At 35.6% G+C, this 20575-nt stretch overlaps 4 protein-coding genes across 7 annotated transcripts; 3 read left to right on the top strand and 1 right to left on the bottom strand.

Moving 5' to 3' along the window:
• Positions 1-1550: 1550 nt before the first annotated feature.
• LOC125218960 (Signal recognition particle, SRP9/SRP14 subunit) lies at positions 1551-4508 on the bottom strand. Of its 3 annotated transcripts, XM_048120787.2 has the most exons (5): positions 4357-4437; positions 3767-3820; positions 3138-3231; positions 2893-3002; positions 1551-1902 (listed from the first exon to the last, which is right to left on the bottom strand). In XM_048120787.2, exons 3-5 carry the CDS (start codon positions 3187-3189, stop codon positions 1744-1746), a joined length of 321 nt encoding a protein of 106 aa, XP_047976744.1. In that variant the 5' UTR covers positions 3190-3231; positions 3767-3820; positions 4357-4437; the 3' UTR covers positions 1551-1743. The 3 variants fall into 3 exon arrangements, with proteins under 3 accessions (XP_047976744.1, XP_047976743.1, XP_047976745.1); XM_048120786.2 differs by lacking the exon at positions 3767-3820 and having other exon boundaries at positions 4357-4508; XM_048120788.2 differs by lacking the exon at positions 3767-3820 and having other exon boundaries at positions 4280-4429.
• Positions 4509-7258: 2750 nt separating this feature from the next.
• LOC125219415 (bacterial trigger factor) lies at positions 7259-10088 on the top strand. 2 transcript variants are annotated; one of them, XM_048121389.2, is made up of 8 exons: positions 7259-7342; positions 7711-7802; positions 8307-8380; positions 8471-8565; positions 8715-8823; positions 9317-9330; positions 9568-9669; positions 9746-10088. In XM_048121389.2, the coding sequence occupies exons 1-8, from the start codon at positions 7310-7312 to the stop codon at positions 9893-9895; spliced, it is 669 nt and encodes a 222-aa protein (XP_047977346.1). In that variant the 5' UTR covers positions 7259-7309; the 3' UTR covers positions 9896-10088. The 2 variants fall into 2 exon arrangements, with proteins under 2 accessions (XP_047977346.1, XP_047977347.1); XM_048121390.2 differs by lacking the exon at positions 7259-7342 and adding an exon at positions 7519-7582.
• A 1191-nt stretch (positions 10089-11279) lies between these two features.
• On the top strand, positions 11280-17156 carry LOC125222646 (protein THALLO-like). The gene is made up of 16 exons (XM_048125371.2): positions 11280-11602; positions 11678-11769; positions 11881-11956; positions 12568-12707; positions 12790-12936; positions 13047-13186; positions 13759-13846; positions 14486-14665; positions 14880-15053; positions 15150-15212; positions 15314-15453; positions 15559-15676; positions 15978-16231; positions 16467-16533; positions 16629-16697; positions 16797-17156. The coding sequence occupies exons 1-16, from the start codon at positions 11500-11502 to the stop codon at positions 16926-16928; spliced, it is 1983 nt and encodes a 660-aa protein (XP_047981328.2). The 5' UTR covers positions 11280-11499; the 3' UTR covers positions 16929-17156.
• A 190-nt stretch (positions 17157-17346) lies between these two features.
• Positions 17347-20320, top strand: LOC125222647 (biotin synthase, mitochondrial-like). Its single transcript, XM_048125372.2, has 6 exons — positions 17347-17705; positions 17787-17966; positions 18288-18394; positions 19057-19262; positions 19393-19532; positions 19769-20320. Exons 1-6 carry the CDS (start codon positions 17520-17522, stop codon positions 20075-20077), a joined length of 1128 nt encoding a protein of 375 aa, XP_047981329.1. The 5' UTR covers positions 17347-17519; the 3' UTR covers positions 20078-20320.
• The last annotated feature ends 255 nt before the right edge of the window (positions 20321-20575 follow it).

Raw genomic sequence — 20575 nt, 5'->3', positions numbered from 1 at the left:
TACAAGCAAGATTCTATTCGAGCGAAACTTGCTCGGAACATGCTTTTCAGTATACCAAACCTAACAAGAACAACAAAGGAAAACATAGTATGAATGAAAAATAGAACTCCCTAAGGTGGACTTGATGTTGGGGAGAATTTTTTTCTTCAAGCCTCCTTGCCTTCAATCCTCTTGAATCTCTCGATTTCTCTCTCAATTATGCAGTGGGGGAAGTTAGGGTTCGAAAACGAGTGAGAACCCTTTTATACTCGGAGTGAAAATCAGGATTAAGTGAGCAATTATTCAAAACACCCGGCCGGGTGATCTGTAAGTGATGAAACACCCGACCGGGTTTTCTTCCTGAAGCTCGACTTCTTCAAAACACCCGGTCGGGTTTTTCTTCTGGAGCCCGCACAGTTTCTGCAAAACACCCGACCGGGTTTTCCGAGAAATAGGAAACACCCAGTCGGGTTTTCTCTCTGGAATCCTACTCAAAATTCAGCTTCGGCTCGTTTCAACCTGATTTCATCACAAAACTACGACAAATCCATTAACTCACCTAATTAGTGTATATGTGGTGAAAAACCTATATGAAACACCTTAAATCATCAAAAGCACTCTCTAATCACCCATAAAACAAGCCTAAACTATGAGTTTGTCATTATCAAAGTGATCAAGAGAAAAAAAATACTAATAGCAATTGAAAATTGAAATAAAATAGATAAACATATCATTTAATTAATAGCACACATGAATCTGACTACAATTAACTAGAAATCATGCATTTCATATAACCCTAACTTTCAATTTGAGAGAGAAGACATAATTACCATATATTCTTCATATCAATGTTGTATTGAATATTGATATTATTAAATATACTTCATATAAGTATATAATCTAAAATTTTTATTATATTTTTATATTAAATGCTCAATCCGTGGGCTAACCCGCAACCCACCCGGGCCAGCCCGCATAACCCGCCGACCCGAACGGGTTAGCCCGTGTAGCCCGCTTCTGAATATGGGTTGCGATTTTTCAGCCCTAACCCTATGGTTTTACCGGATAATTCGGGTCGACCTGTGGGTTTCGGGCTAGATTGACATCCCTACTTTTTATTTTAGCATAACCTAGACTCCTTTATAAAATGATTCTCTGAATTTCACTTTAATGTTGAATTTCATGAATACACAGAAGTGCTAAGTGTGTTACAGGGTGGTGATAAAATGCAAATTCTATATATTATACAGACTCCAAATTCTTCAACACAATGTCGATACAGTGTAAAATTTCATAATTTTGATGTCAATACAATATCAACACAGCATCAACCGTTGATACCGTGTTAACATTTTTTGTTGCTATTATTTTATTATTTATTGACATTTTCTAACGGTCCAGATCATAGTTTAGAATTTGTGCAATATTTAAAGCTTGCATTTAATTAACATCCCAAGTGCTATAACTAAAAATACAAATATGGATCACAAATCTCACTTCCCAGCATAAAAATGGAGAGCAGAATCATCACACGGAGCATAGAATGCAAAAATAAATGGTCAAATTGTGCATAACGTAACTTATATCAAAGTTATATCATCAAACCTCGCAAAAATGTTAAGATTTCTTAAAATCGTATGACTCAAACCTGCAACAAAGTTGTATCATCAAACCTCACAAAAATTGTTAAGATTTCTTAATATCACATGACTCGATGTATTCATACAATATAAACGATAAAAAGAAAAACATTCAAGCAACTCTTTAGTTAGAGGGTTTGGATTGCTTCTTCTGGTCCTGCTTTTTATCAGAATCTGCTGTCTTTCGCTTGTCCTTCCTCTCCCTCTTTTTCAAGGCAGTCATCCGGGCTTTCAAGATAGTTGCATAACTCGACTGGAAACGTTGGTGATCTTTAGGACCGACCTGTCATTCAAATCAAGTGTCTTTCAGAAAGTAAGTCCCTGGCAATAATCATAGATTTAACACAAAATAAAAAACCAATTATCGTCAATGTTTAAGCAACTATCAACTATCTATCTTCCAGGCATCATATGGATGAAAATTGGCTGTGCATTACATATATATAAATTAAAAAAATGGCCAAACAAACCTACTTTATTTCTTGATTCAACTGGAGCTCAAAGAGGTGAAATAGGGTCCAAAAAAAGATAACTGAGAGATCTGGAAAAAGCAGGCCCAGTTACGCCTACTCCTAATCCTAAATGAAGTCTGGTGTGGCTTAGTCAATGCCTAAGTGCCTGGTGCTCGAACATCAGCTCAAGGCAATGCATTATCTCTATCCATTCTTAGTTCTTACACTGAAAAAACAGGGGCACCTTTCTTAAACCGATTGCCTTAGGAAGAAAGACTGGTGTTTACTCTTTACGTCATTTTTCAACTGGATATAACATGATAATTAAGGTGAAGAGTCAGTGTATTAAAATTCTCCCCAAGTCTAAAAGGGGATTTCATTTGAAATAATTTATTCAACTCCTCATATAATATATGAAACTTTCCTTTCAACACTAACTAGCATGCTGTCATATGGAACTAAAATAAGATCAGCGAGCTCATATGGCGTCTCCCTATGATAGTAACTGTTTTGAGATCAGCTCAAAACATAAAAGGGTTATCTAAAAGAATAGCAGAGGTCCAAATTGCACTTGTCTGTAAATGCATATATGTCATAGCAGAATTTCTTAAAAAGATATGAAGGGAATTGGCACATCAAGCAACTACAACATCACTGACACAATATAATTAACCAGTTTCTGACCACGTATTTCACTCAACATCACTTTTTAATATGATTTACTGTTTCTGAACACTGCATATTCCCAAATTCATAGTTCTGGTATGTTTATTAAATATTGGAGATAAATATGAAAGGAAAGGGAAGTTCGTATTGTATACCATTGTTGAAATAGTTTTCTTTCCATCTGTAGCTCGAATTAGGCACTTAAATTCAATCTTTTCCCCAGCTGTCTTCATCTTGTTCCTCTTAACCTTGGACTTGTCAGAAGCTGGAGATAGTCAAAGGAAGAAACAAACTACTCTCAATTTCCAACAGCCGCAGCAGTTAAAATCTATCTACGCTCTATGGGAAGGCATAAAGAGGTAAAAACGGAAAAAGTGTGCACTTAAAGATGAAAACTCACAGTGCTTCAAAGTAACCCACACAGAGCCCTTTTCTGTAGTCCGCTCAAACATATTGGTAAGTTCATTGAGGAAGGGATCAGGCTGTAACCGCACCTAGCAAAAGAAAATGAAAGATTAGCTACTTTAGTCAACAAGCTAATTCAATTTGCACCTTAATTGATCTAGGTATTTGCAAATGGAAACAGGACATGCACATTAGTCTATACATTCAATAGAATACTTTGCATATAGCCCATCCAGGAAAGCTTTAATGGATTATGGTAAGCTAGAAATCTATTGCCAGTAAATGACTCTCCAATGTGCCATACTACCATCCCTGCCCCACCACACTCCCCCAACCCTAAGCAAGGCACATTTTCGTTTGACCTTGTAAGGAAAAGTTTGGTTCCATTTTCCTTCTTCTATTTTAATTCTTTCAATATGAAAAACGTGTTTGTTTTCCCATTGAAAGGGTGGTACTAAGTTTTTTCCAGAACACTAAGAAATCTTTACAATATTTAAGTATTCATATTTCATACATCCAACTGTACCACTGTAAAACAAACCAAAAATTTAGTAAACAAATCATCAATACAATCCTATCTATCCTAGTATCCAAAATATATCCCACAGGTGTTGATAGTTAAACCTGGGAAAATATTACTCTGCTTCCCCCATTCAACTTTTATAGTCGTCAAGTAACCTGCATCATACATAGTAGTATATTGCTCACTTTGAGCTACATATTGTAACAGCTCTTGTATGCATGTTACTATAAAATGAAGAAACTTAGTCAAACCCAATAGCAATGCCCTAAAGCATGTTAAAAGTAAATCATCACAATGCTACATCAAACTAGGTCATATAAATCACAATTTTCTATCCGAACTGCAATTGAACATCAATTTGAAATTTTACTAAGTTCAATACATCCCAAATTTCTATTCCCTCACAACCCACCCTCCTCCCCCGCAAATCAAAATCAAAATCAAAACAAATTAAACCTAAAGATCGTTCAATAGCATTGCTTAACATGCATCTATCAATTAATAAGATTCAGACAATTTGCAGATCAGTAAAAGCAAAAGCAGAAGTAACAAACACAAATACAATAAAATCAAAAGATTAATAATTGAATCAGGTTGAAATCAAGAGCCCCGACCTAGTATGATAACGCTCGGTCAGAGAGATATTCCCACAAGAATACAAGCATTTGATAGTGATACAGTTGAAAATTACCATGCTGTTTCCGGCAACGGAAGGCGGAGATAACTTGGTCTGAAATGTGAGGTTTTTTTCTCCGCGTGCTCTGTTGCGACTGAGAATGAGAATTTAGCTCCATTAGTTGACCCAATTCAAGTCGGACTATCCGCTTTTCCCAATCCAGATCCGTTTCCGAATTTTATAAAAGGTGAGTTTTCACAACTCCAATTTTTTATTTATTCTTATAAATTTGTGTTATGGAATATGACGGGATTTTTCTTTAATATAAATACTACTCCTACTAAAAATGACTGATTTTTTACTGGTTTGAATTTCACAACCCATATCTATACAATATAAGAGCTTTGGGTGAATTGACGCGATCATAGGGGCGGACACAAATAAATATTATTTATAAAGTATTATTTACAGAAGCTATTATATAATAATTTGTCTTAAAATTTGAATAATTTTATAAAAAAAATAGAAAAATATTTAAAAAATAATTTCAATGGGGTGTTTTAGTTTAGCCCCTTAAATGATCCGCCCATGGTAACCAAATTAAATTCATGTACAATTTTAATTATTATAGGTGGAAATTGTGTAATAAAATAAGCAATTACCATTTTTCATTTGATATATTTATATTTATTAAAATTAATTAAAATATAATTATTATTATAAAATAAAAGGACATAGTTCAATCATAATTTTTCTATATCAACAATTTAACAATTGGGTGCAAATTAAAACTTTTTATTAGCATATCCTAATCCGAGATTTTGATATTAATTCGATATTAAAATTCAAAATTCATTGAGGACTTTTGAATCCTATATATTTCATCTGTCCATAAAAAGTAAACTATTTTTATTATTTTGAATCGTCCAATAAAATTAGACCAATTTTAAATACGAAATTAAACAACATAGGTTAATTATACATATCATTTTATTTACACCTTAATTATGTCACTAGAATAAAAACAAACATGACTAAACACTAGTACTAATAATGTGAGACTATGTAATCCACTTAACTCTATTTTCATTTTTATCTTTTTTTTTTCTATTTTATTACTTGTACATTAAAATTTGTGTCATTTAAAAATTAATTTATTTTTATTTTTATTTTTGACCAAACGAGTATATATCAAATGGGCCTATTTGAATTATTATTAGAGGTTAGAGCAACGGCAACCTGATGCAATTCAAGACTCGGGTCCCATGACAAACTTATAATTAGTACTACAAGTTTTAGTATGAATTATTACACTGCAAATAAATAAAAAGTGATTAAAGTATTTTTAAGAGATAATTATATTTGTAGTTCCTAAACTTTGTTATAATAATATTTGCGATTCAATTCTAAAATTATCATAACACATCTTGAATTTTGAGGTAATATTGTTGAAATAATTTTTTAACTTTTTAGACAAAAATACTCTTCGTTCTTTAAAGGATAATTTTCTCATTTTTTTACTTTTACCAAAGAAAGACTAGATTCATTTTAACACACACATCGGTGTGTAACCACCTTAAAACATGCTCAGTCGTATATATAGAGAAAGAGCATTGCACTCGCATTGGTATTGTTGGCCAGGAGACGAGAGTTTGTCCAAAGAGCTGTTGGTGAGACTCGATTCGGTGACTAACTCCCATGCAACTACGTTGCGACTTGCGAGCCGCCACTATGTATATTGTATGCTCGACGAACTTTAATAAAGACTTTATCTATTCAAACAACTTTATTTACTGACAACCAAGTCGCGAATAGATTACTTAATATGACTGTAGCTTGCAATTTGCATATTCGATTTGTGCAAACTAAAAATATGATCAAACTAAGAATAATTAAGCAGCCTGTGACCATAAACTTGTCTAACAACAACACCACCACCACCACCACCACCGATCCTATTGGGTTTGGTGCCCCTTGCTTAGGGGAAGTCATGCGTAAACAAATAAGTCATATATACGAATTTGTTTGACTGATTATGGAATTAATTAATCACGTGTTAAACAATCAATTGAATACAAGAACGCACATCTTTGAGAATATGATTAGAATTATCGATTTGATTCTCTAAAAAATCATTGATTATTTGCGCCTTTCCCACGTGATGTTCTTTGACTCAACCACGAGCTCTCTAATTTGTTTTCCGAACTCATATTATGATATTTGGGTGGACAAAACTTGTCTAGAAAAGGACCATAACTGAAAAAAATCGTTCAATCTAAGAAAGGAAAGATTTTTTGATTGAATTAACTAATTTATCTTATGCCTAATCTCCTTTATATATAATTATGATGAGTCATATTAGGTTTCTACTTACTCGTATCAGAATACATTTTGGGAAGCCGAGAGAGTATGTTTTAATATGGTATTTTTAAATTTATGTTATATTGTTATTGTATTTTTCTTGCTAAAAAAAATTTGAGACTGTGACTGACTAGGGAGTAGTACTGAATAGGGGTGGGTCGATACGATATAGTCGTATCGAAAACGTTGTATCGTGTATCGTATCGAAAATATCGATATGAAAGAATTTCATATCGTTATCGTATCGAAAGTTTCGATATATCGAAATATAAAAAAATTTCATATCGTTATCGTATCGATATTTCGATATATCGTACCGAAATTCGATATATCGTTATCGATATATATCGAAAATATCGATATAAAACGATATATCGCGATATAAGGAAATTCATATCGTTATCGTATCGAAAACTTACGATACGATATCGTATCGTATCGAAAATTACGATATATCAAAAATTCGATAATTTTTCGATATTTTTCAATACGATACGAGCGATATATCATTTTTTTGGTATTTTTCCCCACCCTAGCAGTGAATTACTGATGCTGTGAATTGTAGGAGAACGAATTTATCTAAATTTCAATTTTAATAAATTGTTTTACACTCTGAGAACTGTTACGAATTTATCCAATATCTCTTCCATTTCCCAGTCAGAAATATATGGCAACCACGACAATGGCTTCATCATTTCAGGTACAAATTTAGTTCCTTCTATACTTAATTGTTCCGTTAATCATCAAGATTTTTATTCCGCATCAGCATTTGTAATGAATTTATGTGGACGAGAAGAACTACCTCTGTAGAGCCGTACCTTTTCCGAGTTTGGAACAGATTGGGCGCACAAAGTTCTGATTTTTTTTAATTTTTTTTATTTTTGGAATTTTCTCATTGATTGGTGAAACTGTAGTAATGAACACGAATAAGGCTTTAATTGTTAGTATTTATCTACGAGGAATGAGTAATGAATTAGGCAGCCGTTCTTCTATGCTAGCTCTCTGTGTTTGTGGCCTTGTGGGGTTAGGGTTGAGTGCTTGGTTACTAACTATTTCTATTGTCTGCAGCATGTTACTCTCGGTTGCAGCAATGCCAAGGCAGATGCTGCTCCTTTGCTTCATGTCCAGTATTTGTCTCGAACAAACTTTGGACTCTCAAGGTAAACAACATAAGTAAAAGAAAAACGAAGAAGAAGAAGAAGAAAACGAAAGAATTTAATGTCATTTTCAAGAAAACTGATTTCAGATAATTCTTTATCAGATATTTGTAATGTTGTTCTGTGTTGATATTTCGATTTGCTTTGTGAAATGTCTGCTGGTAGAGGAAGTTGTTGCATAGTTACAAGGCTTGTCAACATATGTATGACTGTTAGTATTTGTTAGTGCCTAGGATGCTTTGATGATGTGCTTGTTATTTTTGATTAATGTGTTACTTCAATTTGTTGTGATTTATTAGATGTTGAAGCTTAATACAATATCATTAGAAGCATAACCTACCAAATATGTAATAGGTCTCTTTGATCCTTCAGGACAAACTTGTCATGGCCAGATCAAAGGCTTTACCTAGTTTAAACACTTAAGCTTTCACATTTTCACTCTCAGTTTGTTGTGTTAGTTGGAGTTTCTGTTGTAGCATTATCATTTATTTACTCACGAAATTTCAGGTCGCTGATTTACTGTGGCTCCTCAAGGATGGGCAAGAGACTTCCACTGAAGCCAATATCTGCTGTGGGTTCAGGTAATATAAACAACGTATGTTAAACTGAAAGGCCTTTTATTTATATACATATTTTTTTGTCATAGAGTAAATTCTTATGTATTAATACAGGTTTAGAGGCAACAATAACAGATCCAGACAAGAATCAAATTAGCATTAAAAATGTTGAGATAGTAGTGGAGTCTAAGAATGATGATAAGATGCAAGTGAGTTCCGCTATAATCAGAGCTTTGTGACTGTTTTAAGACACGTTCATATTAGGAACTTCCACTACAGTTAGAGCTTTTCATTTGATTTAGCTTGTGTATCAATATCAATTATTAGTGGGATTAAAGTTCCATTTTCTCTGAGTCAGGTAAGGGTCGATTTGCCTGGGAAAGAAACACAGATAGTTTTTGAGAAAATTCTCAGAAACTTAGCTCGTACAGCTCCACCGGTTCCTGGATTCCGCAGAGAAAAAGGAGGTAAACTGATTGCTTTGTATGTTTTAGTAAGGAAACCCTTTGTCAAGAGAAGAATTTTCTTTTTCTTAATGTCAATGCTGCGAAAGGACAAACTGATCACATTTTTGTGATTTTCCTAAAATAACATACTTCCTTACTGCTTTGCTTGAACTGCTGCCACTATGATCTCTTTCTTCTAGTTTGCTTCATCTTTTCATTTCAAAATTTTCTTATTTAATTTCAAAGAAAGAAAATGAGTATTTTAATGTACTTTCATGTGTAACATCACTATGTTTTATATCAACTGTACAAGCATGACTAAGTTCTTTTTGGACTTGATACCTCATGTGCTGAAATAAACCCACTTTCACTTGGATGGGTTAGTATATAGTAAAATGGTACTACTTTCATGTGATTTAATTACTTGATTTGTGCCTTGCCACTCTCATAATGAAAAATTTACCAGTCCTTTTTTGGCTAACTTGTGTTTTCATGTGATTGCTGGATACTGCAGGGAAGACATCTAAAGTAAGTTTTCAGTTTCTTTTGACCAACATCTTCCACCGTGTTTTTCGACTGTTTCTCTGAGTGTGTGGACCTCAACTGTTGCATGTTATTCATCATCGCGTCAATCAACTGAATATTTTTTGATTAATTATGACATGCTATTTCCAATAAAATTGTAGTAATTTGTAATATGAGAAGAGTTATGATCAACGGGGTCTTGGTTAAAAGGTAGAATGAGAAAATGTGATTATCATGCAGGTCCCAAAGGACTTCCTCCTGCAAATCATTGGTGAAGATCGAGTTACAAAGTTCACTATCCAAGAGATTGTGAGCACAACATTGGCTGATTATGTGAAGAAGGCAAGTACAATTTTATAGCGTAGATTTCTTGGTATGGTTCCAATAGATACCTCATCAGGAAATTGTTCAACTGCAGGAAAATCTGACTGTTAAGGAGAACAAGATCAACACAATACAAACTGCTGAAGAGCTCAAATCTCTGTTTACCCCTGGGAATGATTTTGGGTTTAATGCTACTCTCGAACTCGAGAAAGCCACAGAAGTTGAGGTGAGTGTTGAAGAATAGTCTGATTTGCAAATATGTACCCTTAACAACCATTGGTAGGCTTGTAGTAGGGGCATCTGTATGTATAATGTTCATACAGCAACATTTGGGAGGGGAGGACAGATGATCTTCTGATTTATTTTTTATTCTTTCCTGATGTATGTAACATGAATACCAATAACTCATAGCAGCTCCAGTTTTGCCACTTTATAAATTACTAATATTTTTTTATAAAAGAAATCTACCAAGAAAATCAATACATATAAATGTGGTATCGCTATGTGTGCTTTTAGAGTGGGATACAGAGCTCAAGTGGTATTTCATAGTCCTTGTTGCGGATATATTTTGAAAGATGCTCCACTATATACTTTAGAAGATATCACATGGTATTGGGGATGAAAGAAACCCGACACATTAGTTTGGGAACAAAATTTGATTGGAATGCAAGACAATAATGGACAAATGAGAGGTTATGCTGTTGTGTATGAGAGGTTTGTGCATCAACGATGACAAATGAGAGATCAGAATGTGGTATAATGGACCATGATTACAAGGCGTATGCTTGTTTATGTGGGCTTGGATCCCCTGCTGTGGAAGGGATATGCTTGTTTATGTGGGCTTGGATCCACTGCTGTGGAAGGGATGTTGTTTCTCATATTCCAATTTTTTAAAATTTTTATTTTTTTTTGAAGTGTTATATTTTAAGTTTAAAAAATTGGGATGTGAGGAACAACATATCATGCTGTGATTCCTCCACAGCAGGGGATCCAAGCCCATGTCTATGTACCCCCCAAATCCCATATTTCTAACGTGCCGCAACACAATAGGGTGAATAATGGCCATGGTCCATATATTTTTCCCTCTTAATTGCAGCAATTTAACTTATATCACGTTGGTATCTCAACCCACAACTTTTGTAAATGTAGAACCGAGGGATCCTCTGGACCATCCAATTGTTTTGCTCCATTGAATGATTTCTACGCAGTAACTACAATAACAAACACTGTATATTCTATATATGCTACATGAAAACAACAAAATCTATGGACAAATAACATTTTAATAATCATAATAGGCACCAATAAACGCAAAAATAGCACATACGGAAAGGGAAAGAGTTTGCCAACATAGGCACGTCACAAAATACTGTGGTTCGAATTGTCGACGGCAACAAACGCTTGATATTGTCCACTTTGGGTCAAGCGGACCACATATTTGTTTTTGGGTCACTCCCACCTTTCGAAGGGTTGGACAGAAATTATATACATTTTCCAATTTCCCTTATACTCCGGATGTGAGATGAGTTTGTACTTAATGATCGTAATGACATATATTAATATACTGATATTGTATTAATCTACAAAATTATACTAATTTTTTTTAATATGAATTCGAGATTTTTATTTTAACTGAATTTGCATGTCTGAGTGCTAAACCCTGCGGCTGCGAGTGAGAGGGTTTTGTGTTGGCCGTTTTCATAGGTTGTCAATATTTAATCTCTACTCCTCCGCCGTCATTTTCCGGCCACTGCTCCGCCTCTCTCCGTAGACGCCAACATCTTCCTCAACGTTTTGGAACCCTTTCAGATAGTTGTGATTTCCCCCCCACTAGCTAGCTTAAAAATCATGGTGAGAAAAAGCGGCAAGTTCAAGAAGAAGGAAGATAAGAAAAATTCAATTCGATTTGATTCTGATAATGAAGACATGATGGACGACGACATTGATGTTTGTATGTCATTTGTTTTAATGCTTCACATACTTTTCAGATACACAATTATTTTAACTTATCTCTCTCTTGTTTTAGTCCACAAGAACGGGGATGTTGTACCACTGAACATAAACGAGGATGTGGAAGAATCCGATGAGGATGCCGAGCAGCCTGTGCTTGATTTTGAGGTTTAACGTTTGGCTTCAATGAATTTCTGTTTATTTGATTCTTAGTATTAGACCCTCTCTTTATGTGAGGCTGAGGATCATAAATCATTGCTTCGGTCTTATTTTTATTAGGATGATGATGAGGAAGACGGACACACTGACGATGACGATGACGATGATAAGCCGCCAAGGGGTCTGGCTGCAAAAAGTAAGCTAGCTTCTCTGTTTCTTCAAATATAGCCTTTTGTTGTTACTGGCAGTGTATGCATATGACATTGATATGTTGTTAGGTGGTTTTGCTTAAAATACCTGGAGAATGAAGCTTATTTACACGTGATTAGTTTAACGGTTCAGATCAATATGAGGGGAATCTTGTGATAAATCGTACTAAAGCACCTCGGGCACTTCGATAGAAGCTTACAGTATCTTACGATACAGTTATAGTTGTTAGATTGATTACAATTATAATGCCCCATTCTCGTTCTATAACAGTATGATAAACATCAGAGTGTTTTAGTCATAATGTTTCTCACTTATTAGAGGCATGACTGATATGAACCCTTAATCTTCTCTTCATTTTTTTTTATTATTGCAATATGTAATTTGCACCAGTGATGGTGATATGACCTTGATATATGTTTGCAACTTGCAAGAGTATCATCTAAATTTAAAGGAGTAGATTTTTTTGTTTGTTTTGGACTGACTTAGTTATCTGATTTGTAGTTGGTCACATCTTCATTGTGTCTCTATTATTTTTCCCGGTAAATTCCTTTCATCTTAAATGTTTTGTAATCTAAGTTGATTATGGGGTTTCTGTAGTTGCAAGAACACAAAAGTTTTTGCGGGCTAAATTTGGCGATGTTGAGGATGGAGCTCTTGATGATGCTGATGAAGTAGAACCAGGAAGGGATTTTTGGGGTAAAAAAAGTGACCTGTATGGTGCTGATGTTGGCAATGAGGTTTGTTTACCCAACACTGTCATGCTTAGTTCTTGGCATGTTATAATCTTGACTTTTTTTAACATTTTGTTCTTTTCTTAAGCCACAATCAAGCGATGATGAAGATGCAGCTGAAGAGGAGGATGCGGTTTTGAAACGACAAATGACAATAGCGAATAATCTATCAATGGAGGATTATGGTGTTGAAGATACTAGCCAAGATGAGATTGATAGGGAGCTCACATTTCAGGTGAAAAAATACGTGTAACAATTATGTTCAACAAATTCTCATGCTACAGTGTAATGATCTAGGGTTTGAAAGGAGCTATGTTGATTACTCAATGTTGTGCCACATTTCAGGAAATCTTGGACCATGGAAATGCCCCATCAAAAGCTTCTCTCGACAAAGAAATCAAGGATGAAGAAGGAATGACATATGAAATAGTAAAGAAAGATTTAAATGCATTGACAAAGGAAGAGCAAATGGATGTTGTGTACAGGTTAGTTTTGTTTTCAGTATCTTGATCGTCCTGGAATAGCTTTCCTAACTAGGGATGGGATGGCTTGCGACTTGGTATGGTTTTCATCTACATCATTTGTCATTGTATGCATGTATGATATTACATTGAGACTTTTAAACTGTAGCAAGTACATCACCAACATACAATTTTTCACAATTAGAACACCAACCAACTTTCTATAAAATGGATACAAATCTGATGCACACAGCAAACTTAGCCTAAATGATGCCATTTTCTTTTGATCAATTTTGTCAAAATTATGTTGATGCCTGTCCATCACATATACCTGAATTTCGTTTAATTTTTTTATTGCAAAAAATGGAAGTTAGTGTTGTATGGAGTACAATAATTTTTCAAACTTTTTATGTAGTTAGTTAGTACAACAATAATCATACCGTATCAAAAGGTTGGAATGTGATTACGGTGCATTTATGTTTTAACAATTAATTAGCCTGACATCCCCTTATGATAAAGTCATGGTGCAATTGCAAAAGACACCGATAATGCTTTCTGTTTATGCTTACCGGCTAACCTAATGACTGGTTTTACAGCTCTGCTCCGGAGTTAATTGGCCTTTTATCAGAGCTGAAAGATGCCCTTGAGCAACTTGAGAACAAAGTGAACCCACTTGTGGAAAAGGTATTAATTATCGTCCTTTGTACTGTGTGGTTGTACTTTCTCTAGTTCACTACGTTGCGCATAATGCTTTGTATCATTATGTTAATATCTACCTTAGTTTTGCTTGATGGAAAAGCTCATTGATAGTTCATTAAAGATTATATGAACTCCAACACTTTCTTATTGCAACCTTTGTCTGCATCTTTTGTTTACAGTGGTAAGAAAATTCTCATTGAAGGTGCCAATACAGCTCAGCATGGTAAATGAAAATATAAATCAGTAATATAGTAAAAATCATAGAAGACAAATATAGATTGTAAACTAAATAAATTTGACATAGTTACATTTTCATTTATGCGTACTTGTATTTTGGATATTATCCTATTTTATCAGGCTTATAAAGAGTCCTCTATTGAGATTGGGGTGCTGCTTATTTATGTGCTCTTATGTTAGCAATTTTTTTGTTAGATGATTGTGGAGATATAAACCATGTAAGAAGGAATTGTTTTCGTAATGTTACAATTTATGTATCAAACTATATTGAGACAGATCATTATTCTGATATTATGCTCATCCAGATGTTATGCTTGATTAACAAATTTTGGTTTAATAGTTGGAGTTTAATTATGCATTCTATTAATTATTCAATTATGTATGAAGATTACACGACAAGAGAGTGGAAAGAAGGGAACGATGCCCTATATAGAGGTCAAGCAGCTTCTATTGCAATCCTTTTGCCAAGCTATAACCTTTTATCTTCTTCTCAAGTCCGAGGGGCAGCCTGTTCGTGATCACCCAGTTGTTTCTCATCTTGTTGAGATCAAGAGTTTATTGGATAAGGTAATTGATTCTCATTTTTTGGCGAGCTTAATTCTTTTATTTCTGGAGTTTTTTACAATTTGTAGAACATAAGATAATGTAGCACTTAAATCTATTATGGAGTTTTAAATCTTGTAGGAGGAGCCTACAAGATGCACTTTATCTTGACTAGAAGATGCTAACCCGACCTTTCTTCTGCGACTGGTTGTTATTAACCTTTTCCCTTTTTTGGCAGATAAAAACCATAGATGATAACCTTTCTTTCGACATGGAAGAAATTTTAAAGAAGGAAATGAATGGTGCAGGAGCTGTTAAGATATTGGAAAAAACTGCTCCAGTAGAATCCGATTCTTTCAAAAACAGTGAAATGTGTTCCATTGTAGCATCTGCAGAACAAGCAACAGTAGAGGTGGGATCCTTTGATTGGTCTGCCAACCTGACTTTATGCTGAGTTTTTGATATATGTAGCCTTACCTTTCTTTCTTTTCGGATATTTACCTTGTAGCCCAACAGAGAAGTTTTGTTGAATACCTTAAAAGAAGCTAAGAGGTCACAAAACAAGCATCAAGTAAGCTTCATGCTGTACAAACTGTGGTTTCCAGTTTTAGGGTTTGTATGCTCTCGGGCCTGGCCTAGGTTGACTGCATTGATATTATTGAATCATGACAGGATAAGCAAGTCGGACCACAAAGCATGGAAATGTTAAAAATAAGAGCTTCTCTAGAGGAGAAATTGAAACAGCAAGGAGTTTTTAGTTCCATGGCACCAAAGGCTGCTAAGTCTAGTAAAAATCAACAACCAGTGAACAGGTACTCTTTTGTTCTCGACAAGTATCCGGTTTGCATCTACTGACTGATCTGACTATTGCGATGCTCTTATACTAATTGAATTAAATGTCATACTGTATTTCATAGGCAACTTGAGACATTTGATGATTTTGTTGATGAAGCCATGGAAATAGATGGTGCGTCAAAGGGAGGGGGCAATGGGGATGCAATTAAGAAAATGATTCTTCGCCCAAATAAACGCAAGGTGTGTAAGGTGTCTCAGTAATATCTAAGTCATTTCTATTCACTATAAATGAAAAGATTATTTTAGCCATTATAATTTAAATATCATTAAATGTCCATAAAGAGAGGTAATGATAATTATTCTAGGAATTAAAACATTACAGAGGATACAAACTCTAAAGCAGGTAATGTTGCACAGAACTTGGATGGACTTACTGTTGTAAAATTACACTGCAAGACTTGCTCTTGTCAATTTGCTTGTTAAGAACTTCCCAAGAAAATTTTGAAATAAGTTCCCTCGGAACTAACTGTGTCTTTGAAAGTTTGCTGCTGGTGATGATGATATACCCAAACGAGATGATATTGGGGAAAGGCGAAGAAAGCATGAGCTACGAGTTCTGGCTGGAGCTGGAATTAAATCTGGTGATGATGTTGAAGACGAGACCCGTAGCCTCTCTAGTGACGAAGCTGATGATGCTAACGAAGATAGTGATGCTGATTCTGATTTAGAATTCTACAAACAAGTGGAAAGCAAACATGCTGCAAGGCTTGCTGAAAAATCTGCCAAATACTCCAGGTATCATTGACTTAAGTGTCATGTTTTGCTTTGCCAATTACTGCATAGCTTCTGTATATTGATTTCCCTATGCGCTTGCTATAAAATATGGGGCTCTTGCTACACTGGTTTCTCTAACCTTGGTTGTATATCAACCTTTTCTCATTACTTCATGTGTCTCGTAGTGCTAGATTCTGTTTTCCTAGATTATTTGATGTATTTATTGGCTACTGACCCAAAGTTAATAACACTACAGAGTTGCGGAAGTTCCATCACTGACAGATACTGTTGCTGATGATGGAAAGCGCCATATCACTAATCAAGTACTGGAACATTTGCACTTGTGTCCTCTGCTTTATGTTGAACTCTTTCTTTGTTTTTCTCACTCACAATGTGGTTCTTGTTTAAATCTTTCCAGATTGAAAAGAATAGGGGTTTAACTCGTGCCCGCAAGAAACTGACTAAAAATCCTAGGAAGAAGTACAAGGTATTTGATCGAAAAAGCTCCTGCTCTGTGTGTGTGTGATGGAATAGTTAAAAATATGTAGTTATTGCAGTAAACATTAACATGTATTTCTCTCAACAGTTGAAGCACAAAAAGGCAGAAGTGCGTAGAAAAGGGCAGGTTCGAGAGATCAGAAAGCCAACAGGCAGCTATGGAGGTGAAGCATCTGGTATTAATGCAGGGATCAGCCGCAGTGTCAGATTCAAGAACTAGTAGAGATAGCAGGATGCTTTATGTCTCTTGCAGTTTGTTCAACCTCAGATTTACAGGCATTGTACCAATTAGTGCTTGCTTGCAATTTTGACTAATTTGTAACCTATTAGTTAGAGCATTGGAAAAAAAAATTCAAGTTTGGCCAATAGTTCATTGCTGTAGATTGCATTTAAAAATGTTTTTGAAATTGGTCTGATGGTGAGCAATCAAAAGCGCAAATTATAACAATGCTTTCGTTCATTATTTTCATGCACGTAGTGAAATAATGAAAAAGAAGTTTGTTAATTAAAAACATGTTCAATTACTCCATTGGGATTGACCCGAGTGAACCCTATCTTTGAAATAATGGTGATGTTGAAATAGCAATAGCTTTAATTAAGTAAAACAAAAATCTGGTAAGAAGGTGAAAAGTAGTTGGCGAAAAATTGATTTAAGAAAATGTGCAGACAGACACAGTGTTGAAGCTGAACATTTTTAACACTCTCAAACCAACCAGCGGACTTCTCAAGGAGAAGGAGAAAGGAAAAGAGAAAGAGAAAGAGAAAGAGGAGAGAAGCCACACAACCCCACATTCTCCACTCCTCCCTCTAAATGATGTGGATAACGAGATCCATTCGACGCCCATTCGCCCATTTTCAGGCGGCCGCAAATTTCTCATCTTCCGCGGCGGCGGTGGAAGCGGAGAGGTGCATTAAGAATGGGTGGAGGAACGACTGGAAGAGAGAAGAAATTAAATCCATCTACGATTCCCCTGTTCTCGATCTCCTATTCCATGCTGTATGTTATTGCATTTGCCATCATCCTTCCTCCACTGCTAGCTAGGTTAATTGAGATTTAATTTCTCCAATTGGCTTGCAGGCTCAAGTTCATAGACACGCTCACAATTTCAGGGAAGTGCAGCAGTGCACCCTTCTATCAATCAAGACTGGCGGATGCAGCGAAGATTGTTCTTATTGCCCGCAGTCCTCCAGATACAACACCGGCCTCAAACCTCACAAGCTTATGAATAAAGACGCAGTCTTGGAGGCTGCTGAAAAGGTGTACTAAGATAGCTATTCTTAATTGCTTCAATTTCATGGATGTGCTCTAGCCTAATAACTATAAGAGTAAGAGAAGCATCAAGGTTTACATAGGGAATCTTATATTACTATGTATGTGCTCTCTATGAAATATAGCAACACGCGTTTGGAAATGTTTTGGGGATGGTTTGAGGTTTCTGTATATATAGCCCAATCGGTGTTCTGTGGTATCAACAACAACAGTGAACTGTTAATTTGCTCTTTAATATGATTATTCACTTCCTGTGATATGCATGTGCTTCAAGTTTATAAAGCATTTCTTCGCTTTGTTATGGAACAGGCAAAAGAGGCTGGTAGCACTCGGTTTTGTATGGGTGCAGCATGGCGAGACACTGTAGGAAGGAAAACTAATTTCAACCAAATCCTTGAGTATGTTAAAGAAATAAGGTAACGGACTATGAATCTATGCCACACATATTACAAGTGATGAAAGTAGTTTTGTAGTAACTAATGATATATTCATATGTATGGTATGATGACAGACCTTGTTAGTTATATTTATTGACTCATATATTTACAAATCCGTAACCATCTAACTGTAGCCAAGACAAAGACACCTGGCATATGTGCTCTGTGCAAAATTTGAACTGTACTATCCCACAATAATTTAGTATGCTATATTAAGATTCAGAAGCAACATGATCTCCATAATTAGTTGGAATTGCCTGGGGATGCTTCTTCAGAATGTATACTTAATTCAATAAAGGTGTTTATTAGAAGATGTCCCAAACCCCAATATATGCCAAACTAAGTAAAGTTAAAAATTGCTCATCCAAGTTATGTTGAATCTTTCATTGCCACATATGCATGCATATCATTTGGATACGCATGTATAGGGTGCCGATATTTTTCCTCATGCTGGTGAAAAGAGTCCTGTAAACTGTTCCTATGGTCATTTCACTTTCAACACAATGTTAACTATACACAGATGGTTAATTTGTTTGTTCTTGCTTGTTCTGGGTTCTTCCTATTCCAACTTGTTGATTGCTGAACTTATTCATTCTCCATTTTTAGTATCTGAATTACTAGAAATGTTTTTCCTTGATTAGGGGTATGGGGATGGAGGTTTGCTGCACTCTGGGGATGCTGGAGAAGCAGCAAGCTTTAGCACTGAAGGAGGCAGGACTTACAGCTTACAACCATAATCTTGACACCTCAAGAGAATACTACCCAAATATTATAACCACCAGAAGCTATGATGAACGGTTACAGACCCTTGAGTATGTCCGTGATGCGGGTATCAATGTTTGTTCAGGTGATTTGCATACTTTATTCACGCAAATACATCTCGGCTATGTCACATGTAGTTTGAATGGATCACATGCTACAATGACAAAATGTCAATTTGACATAAGCTAAATTTTGCCTCCAATTTTCTGTTCCAGGTGGAATAATAGGGCTTGGTGAAGCCGAGGAGGACAGAGTTGGCTTATTACATACATTGGCAACTCTCCCAGCACACCCTGAGAGTGTTCCCATTAATGCACTCATTGCTGTACAAGGCACACCCCTGGAAGATCAAAAGGTAATCCTATAATTAGCCACTGAGTCGTCAATGCATACTATCAGTTTATAGACTAGACGAGTCCTTAGAAATGGGTCTTGCGCAGTGAAGCTGCTATAGTTTCTTATACGTACAAAATTTCACTGGTATGGTAGGGTTTATATATAATGAAATTAGGTGTAAATATAGTCTAACACTCTTGAGTCTGTGTTTGCTGATACGACAAATTGATTGACTGGTGATATTGCATAATTCAGCCAGTTGAAATATGGGAGATGATAAGGATGATTGCAACAGCACGCATTGTGATGCCTAAGGCGATGGTGAGGCTCTCAGCTGGGAGAGTTCGTTTCTCGATGCCTGAGCAAGCGCTTTGCTTTCTTGCTGGTGCGAATTCCATCTTCACGGGAGAGAAGCTCTTGACAACTCCAAACAATGACTATGACGCTGATCAGACCATGTTTAAGCTGCTTGGTCTCATTCCCAAAGCTCCCGATTTCTCACAAAATTCAGCCAAAGAATTTGAAACAGAACGTGTTGAGGCGGCAGCTTCAAGTTCTGGTTGAATCTGCAATCTTCGCTTGATATTTTTTGTCTCGGAGAAGAGTTATTCTGCTGTATGCATATCTGCAGTTCAGCTGTGACTTTTCCCTGTCTTTTTCTTAATGTAGACTTTAAAAGTAGTACTGTTGTAGCTGTCGGAAGATAGTTATGTTTCCATCTTTGTAGTTTATTTTTAAGTACTTAATGTTTTCAAAACATGGAAAATGCACCTCGATGAGCCTATAAATGTGATACAGCATATGAAAGATGAGGGGGAAGAATCGCATATTTGATTCGCATCAAATACCTCAAAACTTGAACTCTTACTCGTCCTTGAGCAAAGTAACATTCAACACACAGCAATCACGCAATAACCCTTCTAAGCTTGACTCAAAGATTTTTTTCCATCTGATTCCATCACAATCAAACCAAAGCAATCGACAAGACAATCACAACAATGCTCTACACATCTACATTCTAGAACTCCAACAGATGATCACAATCACACTTTAATAGATGAG

The sequence above is a fragment of the Salvia hispanica genome, chromosome 1 (genome assembly GCF_029641045.1).
Source record: "Salvia hispanica isolate PSC_SH4W2 chromosome 1, Shi_PSC_v1, whole genome shotgun sequence".
Taxonomy (NCBI): Eukaryota; Viridiplantae; Streptophyta; class Magnoliopsida; order Lamiales; family Lamiaceae; genus Salvia; species Salvia hispanica.
The sequence above is the reverse complement of the archived record's forward strand: the minus strand, read 5'-3'. Positions and strand labels throughout refer to the sequence as shown.

What these genes read in the sequence shown, in the direction of transcription:
- LOC125218960 (XM_048120786.2), bottom strand. An exon ending in GTGGGTTACTTTGAAGCACT is followed by an intron (nt 3,003 to 3,137) that starts GTGAGTTTTCAT and finishes GACTATCTCCAG; the next exon opens with CTTCTGACAAGTCCAAGGTT. An exon ending in AGAAAACTATTTCAACAATG is followed by an intron (nt 1,903 to 2,892) that starts GTATACAATACG and finishes TTTGAATGACAG; the next exon opens with GTCGGTCCTAAAGATCACCA.
- LOC125219415 (XM_048121389.2), top strand. Translation starts at nt 7,310, where the DNA reads ATGGCAACCACGACAATGGCTTCATCATTTCAG. An exon ending in ACAAACTTTGGACTCTCAAG is followed by an intron (nt 7,803 to 8,306) that starts GTAAACAACATA and finishes ACGAAATTTCAG; the next exon opens with GTCGCTGATTTACTGTGGCT. An exon ending in TGGCTGATTATGTGAAGAAG is followed by an intron (nt 9,670 to 9,745) that starts GCAAGTACAATT and finishes GTTCAACTGCAG; the next exon opens with GAAAATCTGACTGTTAAGGA.
- LOC125222646 (XM_048125371.2), top strand. Translation starts at nt 11,500, where the DNA reads ATGGTGAGAAAAAGCGGCAAGTTCAAGAAGAAGGAAGATAAGAAAAAT. An exon ending in AAATCTGCCAAATACTCCAG is followed by an intron (nt 16,232 to 16,466) that starts GTATCATTGACT and finishes ATAACACTACAG; the next exon opens with AGTTGCGGAAGTTCCATCAC. An exon ending in ATCCTAGGAAGAAGTACAAG is followed by an intron (nt 16,698 to 16,796) that starts GTATTTGATCGA and finishes TTCTCTCAACAG; the next exon opens with TTGAAGCACAAAAAGGCAGA.
- LOC125222647 (XM_048125372.2), top strand. Translation starts at nt 17,520, where the DNA reads ATGATGTGGATAACGAGATCCATTCGACGCCCATTCGCCCATTTTCAG. An exon ending in GAGTATGTTAAAGAAATAAG is followed by an intron (nt 18,395 to 19,056) that starts GTAACGGACTAT and finishes TTCCTTGATTAG; the next exon opens with GGGTATGGGGATGGAGGTTT. An exon ending in GGGTATCAATGTTTGTTCAG is followed by an intron (nt 19,263 to 19,392) that starts GTGATTTGCATA and finishes TTTCTGTTCCAG; the next exon opens with GTGGAATAATAGGGCTTGGT.